The sequence below is a fragment of the Canis lupus genome, chromosome 17 (genome assembly GCF_011100685.1).
Source record: "Canis lupus familiaris isolate Mischka breed German Shepherd chromosome 17, alternate assembly UU_Cfam_GSD_1.0, whole genome shotgun sequence".
Classification (NCBI taxonomy): domain Eukaryota; kingdom Metazoa; phylum Chordata; class Mammalia; order Carnivora; family Canidae; genus Canis; species Canis lupus.
Genome location: NC_049238.1, coordinates 59,322,394 through 59,344,501, shown reverse-complemented (window position 1 = coordinate 59,344,501; position 22,108 = coordinate 59,322,394). Strand labels below are relative to the sequence as shown.

Here is a 22,108-nt window from a genome sequence, read left to right as displayed (position 1 = left end):
ACCTACAGAGTTACTTCATTCCATCAGTCCTAATTACATTTAGCAGAATTTTAACTTTTAGAAACCTTAGTCTCCAGTGAAAATTAAGTAGTAACCAACTGTGAACTATTACACCAAAACTCTTTAGATCGGAAATCTATGAGTATATTTCATAATTTCTAAAAACATGTTTTCCCATAGAACAATATTTCAATAAAGCATAAAGTACATTTACCAAGAGACTTCACTATCCTCAGTTTCTCTGTGATAAGAAGGCAAAGCAGGTAAATCTATGTTCAATAATCAATGCTTTAATATTTTATCTCATTTGGAAAAGATTTAGATATCCAATGAATTCAATACAATTTATCATTTAACTGAGCAAAACGTCAAGGTTTCAGGTGGAAAGATTTTGAAAGCTGTTTTAACAATTACCCATGAGAACTTTTTGAGACAGACAAAATTTACTGTCATTTTAACCCATTTTTGGGGACAAATTGAAAGAGAACATGAGCTTATTTGACCATTAGCAATCATTGGTAGAATAAAAGTTTTCTATTTAATGCTGATAACTAAAGACATGTCTACATAACTAACAAACTTACATTAGCTTAAGTACTGAGTATGTTGCACATAGGTCAACTTAAAAGTCAGTCAATTTGTTTAAAAAGTCACTGTGACTTTTCACTTTTTTTCAACTCAAAAGTCAGTGTCAATTTTTAGCTGGGGCACCTGTGGGGAAATCTAAGTGGGCCATTTAAGTCCAAGGAGGGGTGCTGTCCTCTCCTTGATTGCAAGGGTAGGAGGAGCAGAAGCCAATGGTGAGCACTGGAGACGCAGAGAACACTAGAGAAGTCAGTTATGCAAGCCCTGCTCAGGCGGTGCAGAAACAGAAGAGGGAGGTGGAGATAGTGGAGATGAGGTGTGGCCATCAAGGCTGAAGGCGGGTAAAAGCCCAAAAGGCAGAGAAAGGGGACTCCTGGTTCTAGAGTTCAACAGCTCAGACAGATGAACAGACACATGTTTTCTTTACACCAAAAAAAGTGAAAATAAACGGCCCATGTGGGGCCAGAGAAGACAGGGAACCTTCTGGATACAAAAGGAGTTTTGGCAGTTGCTTGAGAATATTCCTCAAGGTCCCTGTCACAAGATAGACTAACCACAGACAACTGGCTCCAGTTATCATAGCCATTAACCCAGAAGTGAACGAGGGGGACCACTCCCCGCCCCATGCAACAAGAGTCAGGCAACATTCAACATTCATCCAGCAGTCTCAAGATATATTTCTTGGGAAAAAAAAAAAAAAAGATTTTATTTATTTATTTATTCATGAGAGGCATAGAGAGAGAGAGAGAGACAGAGGCAGAGACACAAGCAGAGGGAGAAGCAGGCTCCATGCTGGAACCCGCTGTGGGACTAGATCCCTGGTCTCAGGATGACACCCTGGGCTGAAGGCAGCACTAAACCGCTGAGCCGCCCGGGCTGCCCTCAAGATATATTTCTGTTACACAAAAGAGAAAGCAAACAGATGGGAAACAAGTGACTCAGGAAAAAGAGGGAGGCATGTACATGATCTTGGCAGCAACCTGTGTTTACGAGAGAGTCAAAGGGGAACACATAGAGAACGTGATAGAACACAGGCAAGTGGTGGATTAACAGGAGTCGGAGGGCTCCAGGCAGCTGTGCTGATGGTGGATTGAGGGCGAGGAGAGGGGTGTCCTGGGGCCCTCTAATGGTGTATGGAATAGATCAGGATTTTGGTACAGGGCCATAAAGGCCTGACTATGTGGGATTTCAGTCCGCTTTCCTTGACACTCACAAAAAAGGTCTAACTAATAAATAGTATTGAAGTTTAAGGACCCATAAATGGGCCATTTTTCATCATTCTCCAGAGAATATTGAGGACATGCATTATCATAGAAGAAGATAAGGTGGTTCTTTAAACCCTGTTGTCCAAATTGACTACAGTGTGTTAGGAGACAGGGCATAGGGGAATCTTTCAGGATTGAGGAAATTGAACCCATAGTCAATTCCTACAAAACAAATGAGGAGAGCACATGAACTAACTAGAAGTCCATTACCAAAATCCCCCTTGGCTTCCAAATGGCATCCTGTCAGGAATATTGATGGAGGTTCCTGGGGTTCAGAGTGGGGGGAGATGTTTTTTTTTCTTGACTGTTCTGACACTTTTGTATTACCTGAGAAGGGATGTCGACCTCCCCTCAGTTCCCCATTGCAGACTACAGCAGGTGCTGGTGAATGGACTCAAATGATGCAGACACTGGCGCTGCCTCTTTCCATTTTGGGGGAGCCTATATATTTGACCAATAATAGTACCAATTGGAAACCTCTAGATCCAGTATTAATGGATGGGTTAGAGGTCCAGGCCTTTGTTAAGAAAGGGCAGCTATTTTATATCATATTAAGCATCATATATCTAAGCTAGAAGTACGTTCAATCCGAGAGCAGGATGGAGAACACCAAACAACCTATGAGTGAGGACAAAATGATAGATATGAAAAAACAAAAGTATGGAACTCCTATCTAATCTGGGCAACTTTCTCTTTTCTTTTCCTGTTTTCTTTCTTTTTTTCTTTCTTTAAGTAGGCTCCATGCCCAACATGGAGCTTGAACTCATGACCTTGAGATGGAGAGCCACATGCTCTATCAATTGAGCCATCCAGATGCCCCTAGGCAATTTTGTTTGAGCTTTATCTATAAGCCAGTTCCAAGGAAGCAGTCCCCTGTTGGGTGAGTGCCCCAACTAGGTAATAGCTCCAACCAGTCGCTTTTGGGAAGCACATAGTCAGATGTATCTTGGATTTTTATGTTCATCAAGAGATCATGCCTTATTATTTAGGGGGAAACCTTACACTGGAGTCTTGAGATTGGCAGCTGTCCTAAAGACATATGTGGCTGTCCCATGCCTAACAAGAATATATGTCTTAACAGAACAGGAAAAATAAAGAGAATCTGATTTCTGAGCCCAATGTCTTTAGGACCAGGAAATAGTGTTCAGCCAGATAGCAAGAGTCTCTATCCCTCACTGTAGTATAGCCATGCTCAAGAGGTCCTCTCCTGAGCACTTGGCCAAGACACATTCTGAAGGGTCATACTATTTAGGACATCTCTGAAAAAGAAAAAGAACAGGTAAGAAACACACTGGGGGAGGGGAGAAGATTTACTAAGTTGCATGGGCACTCTTGTATTCACTTCATTGTCCCTAGACAGGTCACCAAAAATGTTGTGGGATCGTTGAGTGATAGTCAAGAAAGAACTCTTGAGATGATGTACAGTGCAACTTGGTAAGTTTATTTAAGTAGCACAGGGATAGGACCTGTGGGCAGAAGAGCTGCACTTTTGCTTCGAGAAGCTGATGGTTATATGCTTAGTGCTCAAGGGGGAATAGACAAGCAGGAAGTACTAGATCTTAAATGTCTTCTTTGAATCTCTGCTTTCACAAGATTCCCCTGGTGATTATCATTCATTTCTATATTAACTATTAATGAGATTTACAGGCACTTGTAAGACCCTTTGAGAATGCAGCTACCATGGGATGCCTGGGTAGCTCAGTTGGTTAAGTGTCTGTCTTCAGTTCCAGTCCTGATTCCAGGGTGGTGGGGTCGATCCCTGAGTTGGGAAAGTGCTTACCTCTCCCTCTGCTGCTCCTCCTGCTTGTGCTCTCTCTCTCTCAAACAAATAAAAATAAAATCTTTAAAAAAAATGTAGCAACCGTCACCTATCTGATCATAATCAAAACGATGCAGGCTATAGGTAAGCCTTCTGGGCTAAAGGTGAATATTTTTCTACTTTTGTCCCTCATCAAAAGGACGAGACAGGCAGACTAGTTAGGTGCAACTGGCTGTTCAAGCAAGAATTGCTGAGAATCTGAATTTAAAGGGCAGTGCAAATAGGGAAGACAGTTCTGTGGGGCTTATTTCAGCTAGGGGCTGCCTAAAATAAAGAGTTCTCTCCTCCCCCTCTGCTATTTTCCAACTTAGGGGTTGCATTACAATAGGAGGCCCGATCCCCCTTCCCTCAGGTTTTATTTCCCAGGTTGCGAAGGGTCATGCATCATTCGTGCTCAGCCCCCCCCGCTCTGCACCACAATCTCCTCTGGTTTCCAAGCTTCCTTCTTCAAAGCCTCTTTGGTGCTTGGGTTTTTGGTTAGGGAATGGAGGAAGGAAGCAGAGGTAACTAAGCGGGCCAGAGAGCTCTTGATATAATAAAAATGTCGTCACCAGCGGTTAAATGTGACAGTTGGTAAGACCACAGCACACCCAGCGAATCCCGGACCTGGCCGCCCCCCACCCGCCCAGCAGCGGCGCCTGGAGCGGCGGCTGGCGGGGGCGGGGGCGGGGGCGCCTGAGCCCGCGGGGCGGGGCGGGGCGGGGCGGGGCTGCGGGAGGAGTTTTCGCTTGAGCCCGAGCGGTACCTTCTCCCCCCGAGCGGGTCGGAGCTGCCGGCGGGTTTGGTTTGGAGGGCGAGGCTTGACACCTCGTCCAAAATCTCAGCCAAAGACTGCAGGTTTTTGGCTTCTGCAACGTCAGACTAGGGCAGGGCCAGGGGAGGAGTTTGAAGCCCAGTTCTCGGGTTCTTGCATCTGATTGAGCCCAGCGGGTCCTGGGGCGGGTCCTGGGGCGGGTCCTGGGGCGGGTCCCACTTTGCTTTTGACAGCTCCCTCGCGCGGAGCCGCAGCCGAGTCCCGGGGTTCGGGAACTTGTAGCCCCGCTCTCTGCGCGTCCCCTTCCCCCCGTGGCCCCGGCCCCGGCCATGAAGCGCTTCTTCTCCTGCTCCAGCTCACAGGTGGCGGTAGGTGCCAAAATGTCTGGGAGGATGGGGCTGGGCAAGCCCTGGTGACAGAAGTCCTGAGTCCCATCTTCACGCACCGTCGCCTTTTCTCTTTATGGGTCTTTCCAGCGCTTCCTCTCCCGCAGTGCAGCCTGCCAGCCCTGCCTTCCTCAAGACCCTGTCTCCTCGCCTCTGACTTGCCTTCCTAACCTGTGCTCTCCCCAAATTCCTTCCCCTTGGCCCTTTCTTGTCCTCCTAGCATGTACACCCCCAACTTCTGAAATGTTTCCTGCAGGCTCTGCCCCTCCCGGAAGGTCCTGTCTACTTCTGCTGTCTTCCAGGACTGAACACCTCCAAACGTCTGCTCTATCCCCAGCCCCTGCTCAGTCCCAGGTCCTGCTCTATCTCCCAAGTCCTGCCTCAAGGCCTCATTTTCAGCCCTGACCTGTCCTCACAATCCTGCCAGCCCGTAGGGCTCTGTCCTTACTATTTCCTCTTGGCCCAACAAACACCCAGGCCGGTGCCTTCCCCTAGTCCTGTTTCATAGAGTTCTCTCTGTCCTTGCCCCCTCACCCCTTCTACTCCTGTTCTCTCATCAGCACCACTGGCTCTCTGACATCACTCCAACCCTCTTTCCAATTGGTGCTCCCACACAGGTGCAGCCTCCTCCTGTTCCCCCTTCAACTGCTGCCCCTCTCTTTCCAGTGGTTGTTCAACACCACGTTTCCCCCTTTTGCCCCAACCTCCTTTTGCCTGCTCTCTGTGGATTAGTCTTGCACTCCGCCATCCTCCCAGGCACTGGCAGAGGAGGCATAGTTGTCTGGCTGCTCCCCAAGAAACTGGGTAAGTTGCCTGCAGAATCCACCCTAGCCAGCTCACTGCAGTGTCTGGTTATCAGACTGGTTCTTGGGCAAGTCAAAGGCCTTCTGCCTTCTTCTCCCCAGAATCTTCCTTCATTCTAAACCCTCCCAGTTGCTTAGGGCTTGTATTCTCCGCTTCTCTGGACTGAGTTGGGGAAAGGTGACAGTAGAAGAGGATAGAGTAGATGCACTCTGTGAGCTCCCAGTAGAAGTCCCTCTTCTCGCCACATTCTCCCAGAACACAACACGAGATAGATTACAGAAGGTGGGGCACAGAGAGGGTGTAGCTGTCTCTTCCCTGAAGATCTCTTAGAGAGAGACCTCCTATGTGGGGATGGCATTTTCTGGGGAGGTTGGGATGATGGCTCATTTAGAAGTGAGGTAGCCAATGACCCGTGGGAATATGATGTAACTGAACCTGACTTAGGAGTGTCATTCATAAGCAAACATGAGAAACGCTCAGCTCACTCTTCACGGGCAGGCCGCAGAAGCCTGGAAGTGAGTGAGCTATGAGGCAAGAGTAGGGACTCTGTTGAGGCCTGTTCTTGTCCCACTTGGATTTTTTCTTCACCTGGTCTCCACGCACAGATCAACCAATCAAAATGCATTTACTGGATGACTAGAACAGGTACCAGAAACTCCATCTTAACTGTTAATGATTTTCTTATTCACACGGATTCTTCCTTAGTGGCTGAGAGTCCTCCGCATTGCCCTTCCCTTTCACGTCTGTGGAGTCTGCCTGCCCTTAGGAATGGGAGATTATTTCATTTATCCTATTCCCCAATCCTTGGGCTCCAGTCTTTCCAAGGTGGTGGAGTGAGCACTGGGCTGAATGTTGGAATTTGGAAATATCTCTCCCTCTGTTCTTCACCCCAGCTCTACAGAGTTTTGGCCATGAAGAATCTCCACTCATTCTAAACTCTCTTTAGTGTAACAAGCTTATAGGAAGTAAATTGTGTGGATTTAGAACTATCTGGCTGGAAAGAGCTGTTTTCTCAGTCGGGATAGGATCGCAAAAAGGTTAAAAATAGGCCAGTGTCAGCTGCAAATTGTTTCCTCCTGAAACTTCCTCACCCTTATGATAAATTTCTCCACTCCCTGGGTGGCTAACTACTCTGAACCCTTTGTCAAAGAAATAGGGCAACAGCCTTCCTGGCCACTCCCAAAGCCTGGCTTCCCAGTCATACCAGAGGATTGCCCCTGCCTGTCCTCACTCCCGCCCCTGGGTCCAGGGCCAGAGCCCTGCATCCTTTGATTGAGACCAGTACTGACAGATCAGTGATCATTTTCAAATTAATCTAAGTTATCCAAAATTTAGGAAGTCACACGCACACACACACACACACACACCAGCTCTTACAATCTCATTTTATTTTAGTCAAATAGAGGATGCCTTTGAGGATGTCTTATATATTAGCTTACCTGCCTATGTAGGAAGTGGACCAGAAAATAGCTTTGAACAGTTGGCCAGTGCTTACTGGAATCAACTTAGAGGAATGTCCATTGCATTTAAAAATATATATATTGAGAGTCAGTTCCTGGATCCTCTAGGGCAGCCTTTCTATATCCATTCACCTGTCCTACAATGGTAGCTACTCTTTCTCTTCTGTTGGTGGGTTCCATCTCAATAGGATGCTTATAGGCACCCAGCCAGAGATAAGGAGAGGCTGCAATTACTCCTACAAAAGCCCCCTAATCTTGGCTACATATATACAGAGCTTATCCTTGTTTTTGAGTCTGCTGATTAATGTGGTGATTCTTCTCTTGAGGCTGTGATGGTGATCCAGTGCCTCTCTTCCGAGGACTGGATCTTGGAATTTGGAAGCATCCCTCTATTCTCCATCTTAGCTCTGCAGAGGTTTGACCATGATGAATTTCCACCTATTCTAAAATCTTCTTAGTGTAACAAGATTATAGGAAATAAATCGGATAGATTTAGAGCTGTCTAGTTGGAAAGAAAAGTCTCTACATTGCTAAGAAGCACTTTTACCATCTCTATAGTCTGGCTGTTATACATTGGCTGATACAAGCAAGATCCCTTCCTCTCACTTCCCTGGGGGAAGAACTCTGAATTCAGAATTGCTGGTACATCCAAAATGTGTCCAGCAAAGCTAGGAAGGTTGACGATTGGACCCAGCATTTATTGTGCACCGACTCTGTGGCAGACAGTGCTAGGTGCTTTGTGGTGTGTTATATCACTAGGAAGCTGAAGTTCGGAGAAGTTGTTACATACTTAAATTCACCAGCATAGAAAGTGTTAGAATCAGGATTTAAACAGAGAACCTCAGATTAGAGGTCAACCGATGGCAGCATCCTGTGGTGGAGGTATAATTATAGCTTTCTGCTTTTTCTGAGGGTAACTGGTCCCTAAGGGACATTGGATAACATGTTCCTACATTCTAGAATCTGTTTGGTATGTGGACCAGTCATTTGGCTTATTTTGTCTTTTGAGAATTATCCTGTTCAGAGACTCTTCTCTGTGTAGGGAATAGCTTCGAGGGTGGGTGGCTTTGGCCTGGAGGCAGTCTTAGACTGTTTGCATGGTAATAAGTAAACCTTCCTCCAGGGCTCTGTCATAGTATATGTGGTCTGCTGGTGAGAACCAGGTCGGGCCCGTCAGGTGGCCTGGGTTCTAATTTCAATTTTACCCCTATTTTGTGATGTGAACCTGGACAATTATCCAACCTCAGCACACTTCAGTTTCTTCTGCTTTCAAATAGATCAAATAATATCAGCCCTAACTCCTTTCTGGGGATGTGGAGAGGCTAATGGAAACAGCACTTGAAATGACTATGAAGAATTACAAGTGCTGGACCGGAGTATTACCTTATCATCCATCTAGCCCAAGATCATTTTATGGCTTGGGCATTTCAAATCTTCCCTGATTTTGCTACATAATTTGCCCTGGCTAGGTAGACAGTATTTGAAAATTAATTATTTGGCTTCCATAGAACCTATTTTTTCCCACCTCCTCCCAAAGCCTCTTTCTTGTTGAGATTATACCTCATAAAATGTGATGTGCCACCACCAATCCTTCACTGCTTCCTGTTTGGTTATAAGGATACCATGCACTAGTATGGTTTTTTACAGTTTATGAAGAGAATTTATATACCTCATATGAGGTTAGCTCATTTAATGCTCACAACATGATGAGGTAGTTATTATTTCCCACATGTTATAGATGAGGAAACGGAGGTGTTCAATCGCTTACTCTGGGTCACATAGCTGAGAAAGTAGGACTGCTGACAAAATATTCATCCAGGACCCTTTCCACCGTCCCACAGATTTTTGCATCCTGTCTTCCTTCCCCTTCCCCTCTCTGGATCCAATCAGGCTATTCTGTGCCTTCAGCCCTGGGTGTTTTTACACAGCTCTCTCTCTCTTTCACACCCTGTGATACCTCAATTATTGTAATTACCCTACCACCCTCAAAAGGCAAGCTGGAATGATAGAACAATGCATGCCCAGGTGTGGCTGTGGCCTGGGACAGCTGCTCCCTGCCAGAGAAAAGAGAAGAGAGGGTTGGGGAGGGAGGAGCAGGAGAGCTGCCTCTTGCTGCTTCCTCAACCCTAGCTAGAGACCTATTTTTGCCTTTGGGTGGTTGTGCCATGGAAGGGGAAGAGCAATCAACTAAAGGACATAGAAACGAGATGGGAAGAGAGAAACTCTGCTTTCCCTCCCAGTTTTGGGGCCCACAGCCAAAAGACTGGATGGTATGGCTGGATATTTGGACTCCTAGCTGTAATGTGAAGCTAGATGCCTTGATCTCTCATAAATCTGAGGACAAGAAGCAGAGCAGCATGGGGAGGTGAGAGGTAATGTGAGCCCAAAAGGGAGTGGTCAGCGTGGCTCAGCTTGCTCCAGCAAGACCTAGAGAGCAGAAGGGAAAGGAGTCATGGCTAGGATTGCTCTGAGCTGGTGCACCTAACAACAATAATCACATGATGATTAAAAACAAAAACAAAAAGGACATCTGAAAAACTCTGCCCTCAGTGCTAGAACATGACTTTTTAAAAAAGATTTTATTTATTTATTCATTCATAAGACACACAGAGAGACGCAGCGACACAGGCAGAGGGAGAAGCAGGCTCCTCAAGGGAAGCCCCCATGTGGGACTCGATCCCAGGACACTGGGATCACAACCTGAGCCAAAGGCAGACACTCAATCACTGAGCCATCCAGGCACCTGTAGAACACGATTTTTAATCCACTAGTCCAAGTACCTTTTGGTCCAGGGCAGGCAATACCCAGCAGTAGTTTCTCGGTGGCCTGCAGAGGTCTCTTTTCCCTGGCCAGACATCCTAACCATCTCCTTTCCTTTTTCTACCCCACCCCCACCCCCCTGTGTTCATACAATCTGTGGCCCTGGACCAGGTGGAGAGATGGAACCGCCGTGATCAGAAGCTGCTAGAGGCGGTGCAGCGGGGGGATGTGGGACGCGTGGCTGCCCTGGCCTCAAGGAAGTCTGCCCGACCCACCAAGCTGAACTCCAACGGCCAGTCTCCGTAAGTAAGCCCTCCCGGGCCCCCCTTGATATGTGGCTCCCTTCGAAAGCCTCCAACCCTGATATGAGGTAGGACCAGGGAATGCCTAAAGCCCCAGAGCCTTTTTTGTTTTAATCAGCAAACATATCCATCATTGTTTGCTACGGATCAAGTGCTGCAAACAGGGAGGGGAGAGATAGCGTCTCTGAGTCCCATCCGTCTCATGGCCCAGATTGACAAACCTTGGCGGGGAAGCCCCCAAAACAAAAGGACATCAAGCCCATGAAACAAACAGAAAACTGATACATTCCCTAAATACAGTGTTTACTTATTGCACAAGTAGGAGGGTGTGTAGCTTGGGAAATTAGGAACAAAGTGGTTGTAGCCGTGAGCATCAGCTGGCCAGGTGGGATGGTGAGGCCAGGAGGGAGATTATCCCTCGTCCCTTCCACCCAGCCTTCTGTCTGCTCCAGCTGCCTCCTCCTATGACAGTCCAGGCTATTAAGGGTCCTGTGGTCAGAGCAACAGGTAGTTCCATGTTCGCTGGACACCCCACGATTGTCTAGGTGGCTTGAGACCTGTAGCTCTTATTTCTGTTTTGGCTTCCAGCCTCCTCTGGCCTTTTCCTCAGGAAGTCAGGCTAGGGGAACTTCCCCGTCTGTTTTTGGGATTGGCTTTGGGGTGAAGAAGCATAGCAGGCAGTGTTTATGAAGGTTCTTGTATCCCTCATCCGCTGGTCCTTTCATCCTTCTGCCCCTTGGCCTTGATTCCAGCAGGTTCCATCTGGCAGCCTCCAAAGGCCTGACAGAATGTCTAACTATACTGCTTGCAAACGGGGCTGACATCAACAGCAAGAATGAGGACGGTGAGTTAGGTCTTGCGCTGGGCCGCACTGCTGGTCTCTCCCTTCATTGGAGCAGCGGTGAGGGCTGACTGCTGGAGGTTCCAACTGTGGTCTCCCACTCCTCTCCCCATCAGTTCTGGCCAGCATCCTTCCGGGGGCTCCTCTCCCTGCAAGCTGGTTTACCTCACCTCCACTCCCACCTCCAGCACAGGTTCCAGGCACTGGGGGAACAGGAATTTCAGGCCTGTGTGGCTGAGAGCTTCTCTCTCTAATCTCCCCCTGATTATCTGTGCGTCTCTTGCCTTCCCTCCCTGTGAGTCATCGGCATGCGTGGGGCCACCCACCTTCCATCTCCCCCTCTTTCTCTTTCCAGGAAGCACTGCCCTGCACCTGGCCACCATCTCCTGCCAGCCACAATGTGTCAAGGTCCTGCTGCAGGTAAGAGCACCCTTTTGATACTACTTTTGTGAAGGGAAGAAATGGGCCCAGAATCTTCTAAATCTTCTGTGTCTTCTGGTCACAAGCAATGTTTGGTCAACAGGACCCCTCTCATCCCAAGTAAGAGAGCTGATCATCATGTATTCATTAATTCACAGATATTTATGTAACACCTACTATGGGCAGACACCACACTTAATGCTGCCCTTGAGGGCAGGTTATAAAGCAGAGCTCCCGGGGACTGCCTGCCAGTCATCCACATGCCATTGGCAGAGCCCCTGCAGAGACTAACCACCCAGCAGGTGGGCAAGTGAGAGGAGGACAGGAGTGTTCAAATTAATCCAGTGTTCCACTGTCTGCTTTTAAGGAGCTTGCAATCTGGGAGCACTAAGAGAAATATATATGTGAAATGACACGCGGACAATCTGTAAGCCGGTCTCCAAAAGTCCAAGAGGCATAGCTCAACAGGTCACTGGGCGAATGGCTGTTCTGCTTTTGTTCTTTCCAGACCTTTCCAAGTTCCCCAATTATGATCCTAAGATACCGGTCATGGACTCAGAAGTCATTTTCCCTAATGTGCCTATTTGTCTATAATCTGATTTTTCTTAGGCCCTAGGTTTAAGAACTGGGGCTGAAATTCAAGGCTGCCTATCCTCTGCAAGGAGTAGACTGGGCTTGCCTAGTAGTTGGCCAGAGCCAAGGTCCTCCTTTCCCTCCCCATAGTACTATGGAAGTTGATGACTCAACAGGGTGGGTATGTGATAAGGATGGTACTACCATGCCCCATGCTGCCTCCCTTGGTGGCTCTTTGCAGCATGGTGCCAATGAAGATGCTGTGGATGCAGAAAACCGAAGTCCATTGCACTGGGCAGGTGTGTGCCAAGGGGCTGGTGGGAAACAGGGCTGTAGGAACCAGGGGGCTGGAAGGGAGGGGAGGACAACATTTGGAGAGCAGGGTAGACCAGGGCTGACTGCTAAAATGGTTGGAGGGAATGCGGGGCTGTAGTCTGAGTAGGTGTCCTTCCTGCTTCTCCTTAACCCAATCATCCCTCAACCCTCCCAGCCTCCTCTGGCTGTGCGTCAAGTGTGCTCCTGCTGTGTGACCATGAAGCCTTCCTGGACGTCCTGGATAATGTGAGTGTCAGCTGGGCAGTGCCCTGCACAGGGAGGCTGTTGTTCTCTCTGAGCTTGACTAGCTAAGCTCTGTTGACCAGGGGTTATGCACATCTCCTCTTCCTTCTCCCTCCACTCCTCCTCCTTTCTCTCATGGAGAGGTTAGTCCTTATCTTCTGGAGAGCTTCTAACCTTTCAGAAAGGAGAATTTTGCCCCTGGATCTGGGCTTTTTTCTGGAGACGTGTCGGGAGAGGGCAGTTGGTAGAATTGTCAAGCCCCTGGCTCCCCTGGGCTCCTCTTGAACTTCCTTCCCACAATCTGTGCAGGATGGACGGACACCCCTGATGATTGCATCGCTGGGTGGTCACGCAGCTATCTGCTCACAGCTACTGCAGAGAGGTGCCCGAGTTAATGTCACAGACAAGGATGACAAGTGAGCCTTCTCTATCTCCCCATCCCAAATCCAGACATTGGCCACTCTAGAAAGGAGCCCCGGGGCAAATGTGTCTGCATGTGCATGTGTACGTGTATGTCTGTGTGTGTATGTGTGTGTTTGGGGGAAGAAAGAAGATTGGTCTCTGTTTTCTCAGGAACCTCCTTCATTCTGAGCAGTTGTTTGGAAGAGCTCTGGCTGCTGTTTTGCAGTTGAGAAAGTTTTCCTTAGACTTTCCTATTCAGTTGCTACCACCACCATTTTCCTGGCATAGATGACTGTGGAAGTAGAATCCATTCTTCTGGATCCATTAGTTCAATTTACTGGTTTTCAAACTATCCTCTAAGCAATGGAATCCTTTTTCCAATGAAGAATTTATGCAGAGGGATGCCTGGGTGACTCAGTGGTTGAGCGTCTGCCTTTGGCTCAGGGCATGATCCTGGGGTACTGGGATCTAGTCCTGCATCGGGCTCCCTGCAGGGAGCCTGCTTCTCCCTCTGCCTGTGTCTCTACCTCTCTCTGTGTCTCTCTTGGATACATAAACACAAAATCTTAAAAAAAAAAAAGGAATTTATGCAGAACCTCCATATATACAGTAGTTGAAAATAGAGCCCTCCTAATTGGCCCTGGGCTTTCTGATGCTGCAGCTCCAAGAAACAGCATTTGGAAAGTTCTGGTCTGGTCTAATGCTTTTTGTTGTTGGTTTGTGGTTCTCCTCACCACACTGAGTGAGATCTGACTCCAGGAGTGCAATTCCTGGAACCAGGACTCCTGGATTTCCTGGGGAAAGCCTATGCCTAGATTTGTCCCAACCCACAGATCGGCTCTGATCCTGGCCTGTGAGAAAGGCAGCGCTGAGGTGGCCGAACTGCTCCTGAGCCATGGAGCAGATGCAGGGGCAATGGACAGCATGGGGCACGGCGCTCTGCATTACGCTCTCTGCACACAAGACAAAGTGCTGTGCCAGCTGCTGCAGCAGGCTCTGAACCGCCGGGGGCAGCGGGGAGGTAAAGCTGAGTCCCTTTTGTAACTTCAAAATTCTTCTTAGGATCAAAGAAGCTTCTTAGAATGCCATTTGTTCCCATAGAAATAATCCCTCTGAAAAATAATTGTCACTTTAGGTGAGGGTTTACTTATTTATTGCTGCTACTGTGAAATGACCCCAATATCCCAAAAGTATGGTCACAAAATTCCTGAATGCAGCCTTGTCTCTCTGAAGGCAACTCTGGCTTATACTACTGCTAGCATTTATGAGTTGTTATTGTGTATTTGTTTGTGTGATTTGTGAGTCAATCTCCATCTTCCCTACTAGACCGGAACCCCCCCCCCCCCCCCCCCAGATGACAGGCCATGGCTGTTCTGCTTACCAGAGGTCCTGGTGCCTATATCAGTGCCTGGCACAGCGTCCAATTAAATAAGTGAGCAAACAAAATGAATGAGCTAGCCTATCTCTGGGCTAAGGGAACCAGGAATGTTAGATACTTGGGGACCCATTCAACAGCAGTGGCTCCTGGAACCACAAAGATGTGTGTGGGAAGAGTCATCACATTGGGGGCTGTTCCTCTCAGAAAAAAACTGGAGATAGGGACACCTGGGTGGCTCAGCGGTTGAGCATCTGCCTTTGACTCAGGGCATGATCCTAGGGTCCTGGGATCAAGTCCCACATCGGGCTTCTTGCAGGGAGTCTGCTCGTCCCTCTGCCTATGTCTCTGCCTCTCTCTGTCTCTCATGAATAAATAAAATCTTAGAAAAGAAAAGAAAAACGGAAAGAAGTCTGGAGATAAAGCGTGGGCTAGAAGAAGACCTGTCTCCACTTTCATTTTCCCCATGCTTTTTCATATAGGTCAGGGGCTTGTTCAACATCCAGATCTTGCATCCCAGGTAAGACCCTATGTGTCTCTTGCTTCTGACCCACCCCAGGCTATCCCACTGGGGCATCTCCCAAATAGTGATCTTTGGGGACAACAAGACAGTCTAAGAGAGGAAAGGCCCTCCCGGGGCTAGACTAGCTGCTGCCTTTAACTCACTATTCCTTTTTCTATGTAGGCCTCTCCATCTGAGCCTCACGTGGGTTCTCCACCTAAGAGCCCATGCAGAGCAGAGCCCGAGGAGGAGCAGGAGGAAGAGGAGGAGGAAGACCCATGCTCAGATGAGTGGAGGTGGAAGTATGAAGAGGAGCAGAGGAAGGTTTCCCAGTTGGAGCAGGAGCTGGTGCAAAAGACTGAAGAGGCTAAGGTTCAAGCTGCAGCCTACCTGGGCCTGGAGAACCATATTCGAGAGCAGGTGCATGAGCTGGGGCTCCTCCTATCCCAAGAGCCTGGAGCTCCAGGAGGGCAGAGCTCTAGTCTCCGGCCTGGAGGAGATGGTATGGAGCATGGCTGTCCCTTGGGCCTGCTGGCTCAGCGCATTCAAGAGCTAAGGAAGCGGCAGCAGGCAGCAGCTGTAGCCCCAGCCAACTTGGTGTTAGCTTCTAAGAAGGCTGAGGATTCAACCACAGGGGAGATTCAGTATGAAGCCCCCAGAAGGTTCCCACCAGAAGAACAAGAGCCACCCCAGAGCCCAACTTGTGAGACCATTGGGAAAGCCACAGGACAGCAGCTGACCACCAACGGTGGACAGGCCCTTGGCCCTGATCATACTGACAAGCCATGTGGCGGCCAGAAAGAGAGGCCCTGGGCCCCAGGGGCTGAACCGACAGGCACAGTGGCTGAACCCCTGGGCACAACAGCCATGAATCAGCTCCTACTACAACTGAGGGAAGAGCTGGCTGCGGTGTGGCGAGAAAAGGATGCTGCGCGGGGGGCTCTGTCAAGACGGGTCCTGGAGGGAGCTCTGGGGACACCCCAGGCTGAGGCTGCAGCAGCTGCCTGGGAGAAGATGGAGGCCAGGCTGGAGCAGGTGCTGGTGAGGCTGGATCGGGCAAAGGCAGGATTACAGGTGAAACCTCAGGCTGCTGCCCAGGAGCCCAGCGAGGGAGCCCCAAAGGCAGAGCCAGCGACCATCACCAAAGAGAATGAAGGCGGGCAGAAGAGGGCTCCCGGGGCCCCGGGGGAGCCTGGAGGGGAGCAGATGCGAGGAGGAGGTCTGGCCCAGGGACAGCTGGAGAAGGAGGTAGCAGCACTGAGACTGAGCAATACTAACTTGCTGGAGGAGCTGGGGGAGCTGGGGCAGGAGAGGCGGCGGTTGCAGGGGGAGCTGCAGTCCCTGAGCCAGCGGCTGCAGCGGGATTTCGTTCCCAAGCCCGAGGCGCACGTCCAGCTCATGCAGTTGCGGCGGAGTGTGGGGCTGCTGACAGACGAACTGGCCCTGGAGAAGGAGGCCACCGAGAAACTGCGGAAGCGCCTGGCTTCCCAGACCAGTGGCCTCCAGGGGCTGTGGGACTCCCTGCCGCCCGACCTGGTGGGTGAGGGCAGCACGGGGCGCGCGGCGGCGGAGCCCCTGGAGGAGCTGCGGGCCCGCCTCCGCGCCCTGGTGCAGCGGCACCGCGAAGGCCAGAAGGCGCTGGCCCGCCTGGAGCACGAAAACCGGCAGCTGCGGGGGCCCCCCGGCCCGGCCGCCTCCTCCAAGGCCCCGGCGCCCCCCGAGGTGGCCGCTCTGGAGCAAGACCTGGGGAAGCTGGAGGAGGAGCTGCGGGCCGTCCAGGCCACGATGAGCGGGAAGAGTCAGGAGATCGGGAAGCTGAAGCAGCTGCTCTACCAAGCCACCGAGGAAGTGGCCGAGCTGAGGGCCCGGGAGGCCGCCAGCCTGAGGCAGCACGAGAAGACCCGGGGGTCGCTGGTGGCCCAGGCCCAGGCCTGGGGCCAGGAGCTGAAGGCTCTGCTGGAAAAGTACAACGCGGCGTGCCGGGAGGCGGGGGCGCTGCGCGAGGCCGTGGCCGAGGAGCGGCGCCGCAGCGGGGAGCTGGCGGCGCGGGCGGCCGAGCAGGAGCGCAGGGCCAGCGAGATGCGCGGCCGCTCCCAGCAGTTTGAGGAAACGGCCGAGCGGTTCAAAGACAAAGTGGAGCATCTCATCGGCGCTTGCCGGGACAAGGAGGCCAAGGTGAGCCGGCCGGGCAACCATCGGACAAGGGGTGCTTCGGGGTCCGCTAACGTGCATCCAGCTTGGTTTAGCCGGATGAACACCTTGAGCGCAACAGCAAGGCCTTCGCAAGGACCACCGTGTTCCCCCGGGTCTCGGGGTTTGGGGGTCGGGATCCGAGCGAGGTGAGGCTAAGGTATAACTAGCAGAGACAACGGGGCTTCCGTGTTAAAGTTTGGGATTCAGCATTCAGAAGCCGAGCCGTCGGCGCTAGCGAGCCCCTGCCCTGGAGTACTGCGGCTTATTAACGTGTTCGCTTCAAAAGATTAGCCCAGGAAGAGGCCTGATCATATGGTGGGTTGTTGTGGTTTTGCTAGGGTTCTGGGGAGGTCACTTGGGGGCCCATGGGTTTGGAAAAGTAGACTAGCCCCAAGCTCCTCTTCTCCCCTCCCACTTCAGTCAGAGTGAGTTCTACAAAAGATTTCCACTGGCAAAGAGAAAACCAAGGCAAATAAATAAATAAATAAATAAATAAATAAATAAATAAATAAATAAATAAGACATACATACATACACACCGCTGTTAGAAACCAGAGTTTTCCAATGATTCCTCCCAAAGTCAGTGTAATGCTTCTAGGAGACATGTCTAATGAATTCTAAAAAATCAATTTCCAAACGAATTTAGTAATTTTAGAACTACCTGTGAAATGAATGAAATCGATGAAATCGGATGTCTTAGTAAAAGTTGTGTACATGCTCAAATGTAGAATGATATAAAAAACATATAGGGAGTATATACTTCAGAGCATGGACCATGCATTCAAGGAGATCTTGGTTCAAATCATTATTTCATTACTTATTAGCTGTATAGTTTTGACAAGTCACTTAACTCAGTCTCTTTATCTACAAAATGTGAATACTAATACTTCCCTCAGAGAAGCATTGTTCTCCTCAGAACAGAAGAAGAGCTTTCTTGAGTGTTAAAAGTATCTGGCATATAGTACATATCCACTAAAAGGAAGTTGACCTTGACCCTGGGTGGTATGGAGTGGGGAATGACTTGGGCCTCCTCAGTTCCCTTTCTTTCTTGGTGGCTTCAGATCAAGGAGTTGTTGAAGAAGCTGGAGCAGCTTTCAGAGGAGGTCTTAGCAGTTCGGGGAGAAAATGCTCACCTTGCTCTGCAGCTGCAGGTATGTTCTGCCCTCAGGGAAATAGACGCTGCTAGAGAAAAGAGTGGCCAATGGAAGTGATGCACGTGTGGGAAAGATTCTGGGAATTATAGAGGCCTGGCCACGCAGTGGGCCAGGCTGGGCAGTGGTGGGCTAAGGGAGACTGAGCTGATCACTTCATTCTTCTTTTTTATTTTTGTTTAATTATTTTAAATATTTTATTTATGTATTCATGAGAGACACGGGGCGGTGGGGGGAGGGGAGGCAGAGACACAGGCAGAGGGAGGAGCAGGCTCCATGCAGGAAGCCTGACATGACACTCGATCCCGGGTCTCCAGGATCACGCCCTGGGCTGAAGGCGGCGCTAAACCGCTGAGCCACCTGGGCTGCCCCCTAATTTTTATTTAAATTCATTTTAATTAACATATAGGGTATTATGAGTTTTAGGAATAGAATTCAGTGATTCATCCGTTGTATATAACATCCGATACTCATTCCATAAGTGCTCTCCTAATGCTCATCGTCCTGTTGCCCCATCCCCCCTCCACCTCCCCTCCAGCAACCGTTTGTTTCCTAGAGTTGAGTCTCTTATATTTTGCCTCCCTCTCTGTTTTTATTTTTCCTTCCCTTCCCCTATGTTCATCTCTCTCTCTCTTTTTAAAGATCTTATTTATTAAAAAATTAAAAAAATTTTTATTTATTCATGAGAGACACAGAGAGAGGGGCACAGACACAGGCAGAGGGAGAAGAAGCAGGCTCCACACAGGGAGCCCAATGTGGGACTCGATCTCGGGGTCTTCAGGATCATGCCCTGGGGGCGCTAAACCACCGAGCCAGAGCCACCCGGGCTGCCCTGTTCATCTCTTTTGTTTCTTAAATTCCATATATGAGGGCAGCCTGGGTGGCTCGGCAGTTTAGCGTCGCCTTCAGCCCAGGGCCTGATCCTGGAGACCCTGGATCGAGTCCCACGTCAGGGTCCCTACATGGAGCCTGTTTCTTCCTCTGCCTGTGTCTCTACCTCTCTTTCTCTCTCTCTGTTTCTCATGAATAAATAAAATCTTTTAAAAAATCCACATATGAGTGAAATCATGTGGTATTTGTCTTTCTCTGACTTGTTTTGATTAGCTTAATACCCTCCAGTTCCATCCATGTCATTGCAAAAGGCAAGATTTAATTCTTTTTGAGTAGTATTCTGAGTAGTATTCTATATTGTATACATATCACATCTTCTTTATCCATTCTTCTGTCAGTGGACATCTGGGTTCCTCCCATAGTTTGGCTCATTGCAAAAGGCAAGATTTAATTCTTTTTGAGTAGTATTCTGAGTAGTATTCTATATTGTATACATATCACATCTTCTTTATCCATTCTTCTGTCAGTGGACATCTGGGTTCCTCCCATAGTTTGGCTATTGTGGATATTGCTGCCACACACATTGGGGGCAAGTGCCCTTCAGATCACTATGTTTGTATCCTTTGAATAAATACTTATTAGTGCAATTGCTGGGCCATAGGGATAGTTCTATTTTTAACTTTTTGAGGAACCTCTGTACTGTTTTCCAGAGTGGCTACACCAGTTTGCATTCCTACCAACAGCTCACCAGTTCATTCTATTGTTCCTCATGAGGGACTGTGTGTGTCAGGGTGGGTGTGCTAGGGTGGGCACATAATCTCTCATTGACGCTCACTCCCAGGATTCCCAGAAGAACCACGAAGAGATCATCTCCACCTACAGGAACCATCTGCTGAATGCCGCTCAGGTGAGCAAGGGAGGAAGTAGAGACAGAGTGCTGGGCAGGGGGTGTTACATTTGAGATCCTTCCTCTTACCTGCACATACCTGTCATTTCTTGGAAAGCTGGACTTTAGATGTTCCAGTGCCAGGTGTCTAGATCTCATTAGGTAGATCAAGAGATCAAGAGAGGATGTGCATGAATGTGAGGGGGAGAGAGTGTTTGCCCCTCCTTGCCAATTCCCTGATCCTTTGTGAACTCTCTGAAAGGCCTTTTCCTGTCCCTTATACCCTTTCTCAGTTTCATCCTGAGCTAAATATGTCTCACCAAGGAAGAAGAGCTGGGTGGCTTGCTCCTTTATTAGGAAGAATGGTAACTACAAAGAACAGAACATTTATCCTGTATCAGGTGCTCTGCTTCATAGTCATTGGCTTTTTAGCCCTCACAGCAGTCCCAGAAAGTAGACATTATTATCTTCCTTGTAAAGACCAGGAGACAGCCATAGAGAAGTCACACACTGTAAACCAGGGTGCGTAGTAAATAGCATTCCACTAAACCACAGAATGTTCCCTTGCCTGTCTCTCCCCATTTTCTCTTCTTTGCCCCCTTTTCTTTCCTTCCTGCCACTTACAGGGCTACATGGAACAAGATGTGTACAATATCTTGCTGCGAATCCTCAGCATCCAGGAAGAGTAAGGCAGCTGGTGCCCTGAGGGATGTGCTATTTGTCTGTGGTGAGTTGTGGATCAGGGTGACGAAGGACGAACCTGGAGAAAGGACTTGGGGAGAGAGACTTACGGATGGGATTTGGAGTCTTCTTTGGCTCCTTGTGGTTGTGGCTGACACTGGGGAGCCCTGTGGGGCATAGAGCATTTGAAGTGAGTCAGTTGAGAAGACACAATCTGGGGAATCACTGGGTAGAAGCAGGAATTAGGGAACAGGTACACTGCAGGGGACTAAAAAGACTTGCTGAATGGCTCTCCTAAGGCCCAGGCTAGAGATGCCAGTGAAAAGTAGCCATGGTGGCAGAGTGGCAGGGAGTTGTTTGCCAGGGTGGGACCTCATGAACTCCAGAATCTCTCCTTCGCTCACACACTACTCATTCAGAGAGCAGTCACCCCTGACTCTTCTTGCCACCCCTGTTCAGCTGGCAGTTTTTTCCAGTCCAGGTAGATGACATGCCCTTTAGCATCTTGGCGTGGGTGGGAGGGGACTGAGGAGATGTGTGTGCATTTCACCCTTGAATATCTTCTTTCAGGGAGTAGGAGCATCCCTGGTTGCCAGAGGCTCCACCAGGATGTGGAGAAGGGCAGGGGGCAGGCGGTGAGGATGGGTAGGTGGGGTTTCACCTGACAGTATGGAGCCCAGACCTGAGAACCTGAAGCCTGGAATCATCACGGATGAGACCAGAGAAGGTGCACATGGAGGCCAGCTCTGTGAAAATAAAGCAGGAGGCAGTGTGGTGTTGGGTGTCATGGTTTTCTCTGTTGGAAGGGGAGTGGGGGAAGGAGTCTTTTTCATTCTTATTCCTTTTTTTTTTTTTTTTTATCACAAATGGCCCCAAAAGTCAGCAGCTTTCAAACTTTATGAGCCACAGTAAGAAATACACTCTATATGGTGGTGCATATATCTGAAATAGTATTTACCCTTACTGTTTTCATTTTATAATATTCTCTGCTATTATATTCCATGGAAAAAAATATTTCTCAAAATACCCCTACTAATGGGTCAAGACCCACGTTTGAAAAACAGCTCTCTGTAGAAATGGAGATTGATATTCTCTTTCTCAAATTTGTCTCTTTCTTTTTTCTATATCTTGTGATTCCTGCGTCCACTATCTTTTTTAAGGAGGAGAGATTGAGAGACTTGGGTTTTCTTCATGCTGTACAGTCTAAAATATTTGTGTGTCAAATTATGCATCTAGATATGAGGCACAGGGGCTCACATGGTCTGTGTTCTTTGCCCAGGTACAAAGTGGGATGCAAAGTCTGATTCCCGGGAAAGGGGGGAAGGGATACTCAGAGCTAGCTTTTTCGCTCCCGTTCTGTTCTCAGACTAAAAAAAATATACCTCTCTTGGCCACTTCCCATGGGTCTCCTCTCCTTCCTGTCCCTCCACCAGCCAGACTGCTAGGTGAGACACCAGGCAGTGAATTCCTCCCCAATCTGGAACTGCGGTTTGGATCCCTCCCTGTTCCTTCTCCCAGCCCACCCCCTGCTGGGTTTTGCTGGGTCGGAGGAGGCCACAG

At 49.1% G+C, this 22,108-nt stretch overlaps 1 protein-coding gene across 1 annotated transcript; it reads left to right on the top strand.

Annotated features, from left to right (window-relative positions):
* The first annotated feature begins 4,389 nt into the window (after window positions 1-4,389).
* Window positions 4,390-21,325, top strand: ANKRD35 (ankyrin repeat domain 35). The gene is made up of 14 exons (XM_038562032.1): window positions 4,390-4,791; window positions 10,005-10,135; window positions 10,891-10,979; window positions 11,332-11,396; window positions 12,211-12,268; window positions 12,460-12,530; window positions 12,837-12,943; window positions 13,763-13,950; window positions 14,787-14,824; window positions 14,990-16,981; window positions 18,061-18,150; window positions 19,823-19,888; window positions 20,494-20,594; window positions 21,119-21,325. Exons 1-13 carry the CDS (start codon window positions 4,753-4,755, stop codon window positions 20,554-20,556), a joined length of 2,997 nt encoding a protein of 998 aa, XP_038417960.1. The 5' UTR covers window positions 4,390-4,752; the 3' UTR covers window positions 20,557-20,594; window positions 21,119-21,325.
* The last annotated feature ends 783 nt before the right edge of the window (window positions 21,326-22,108 follow it).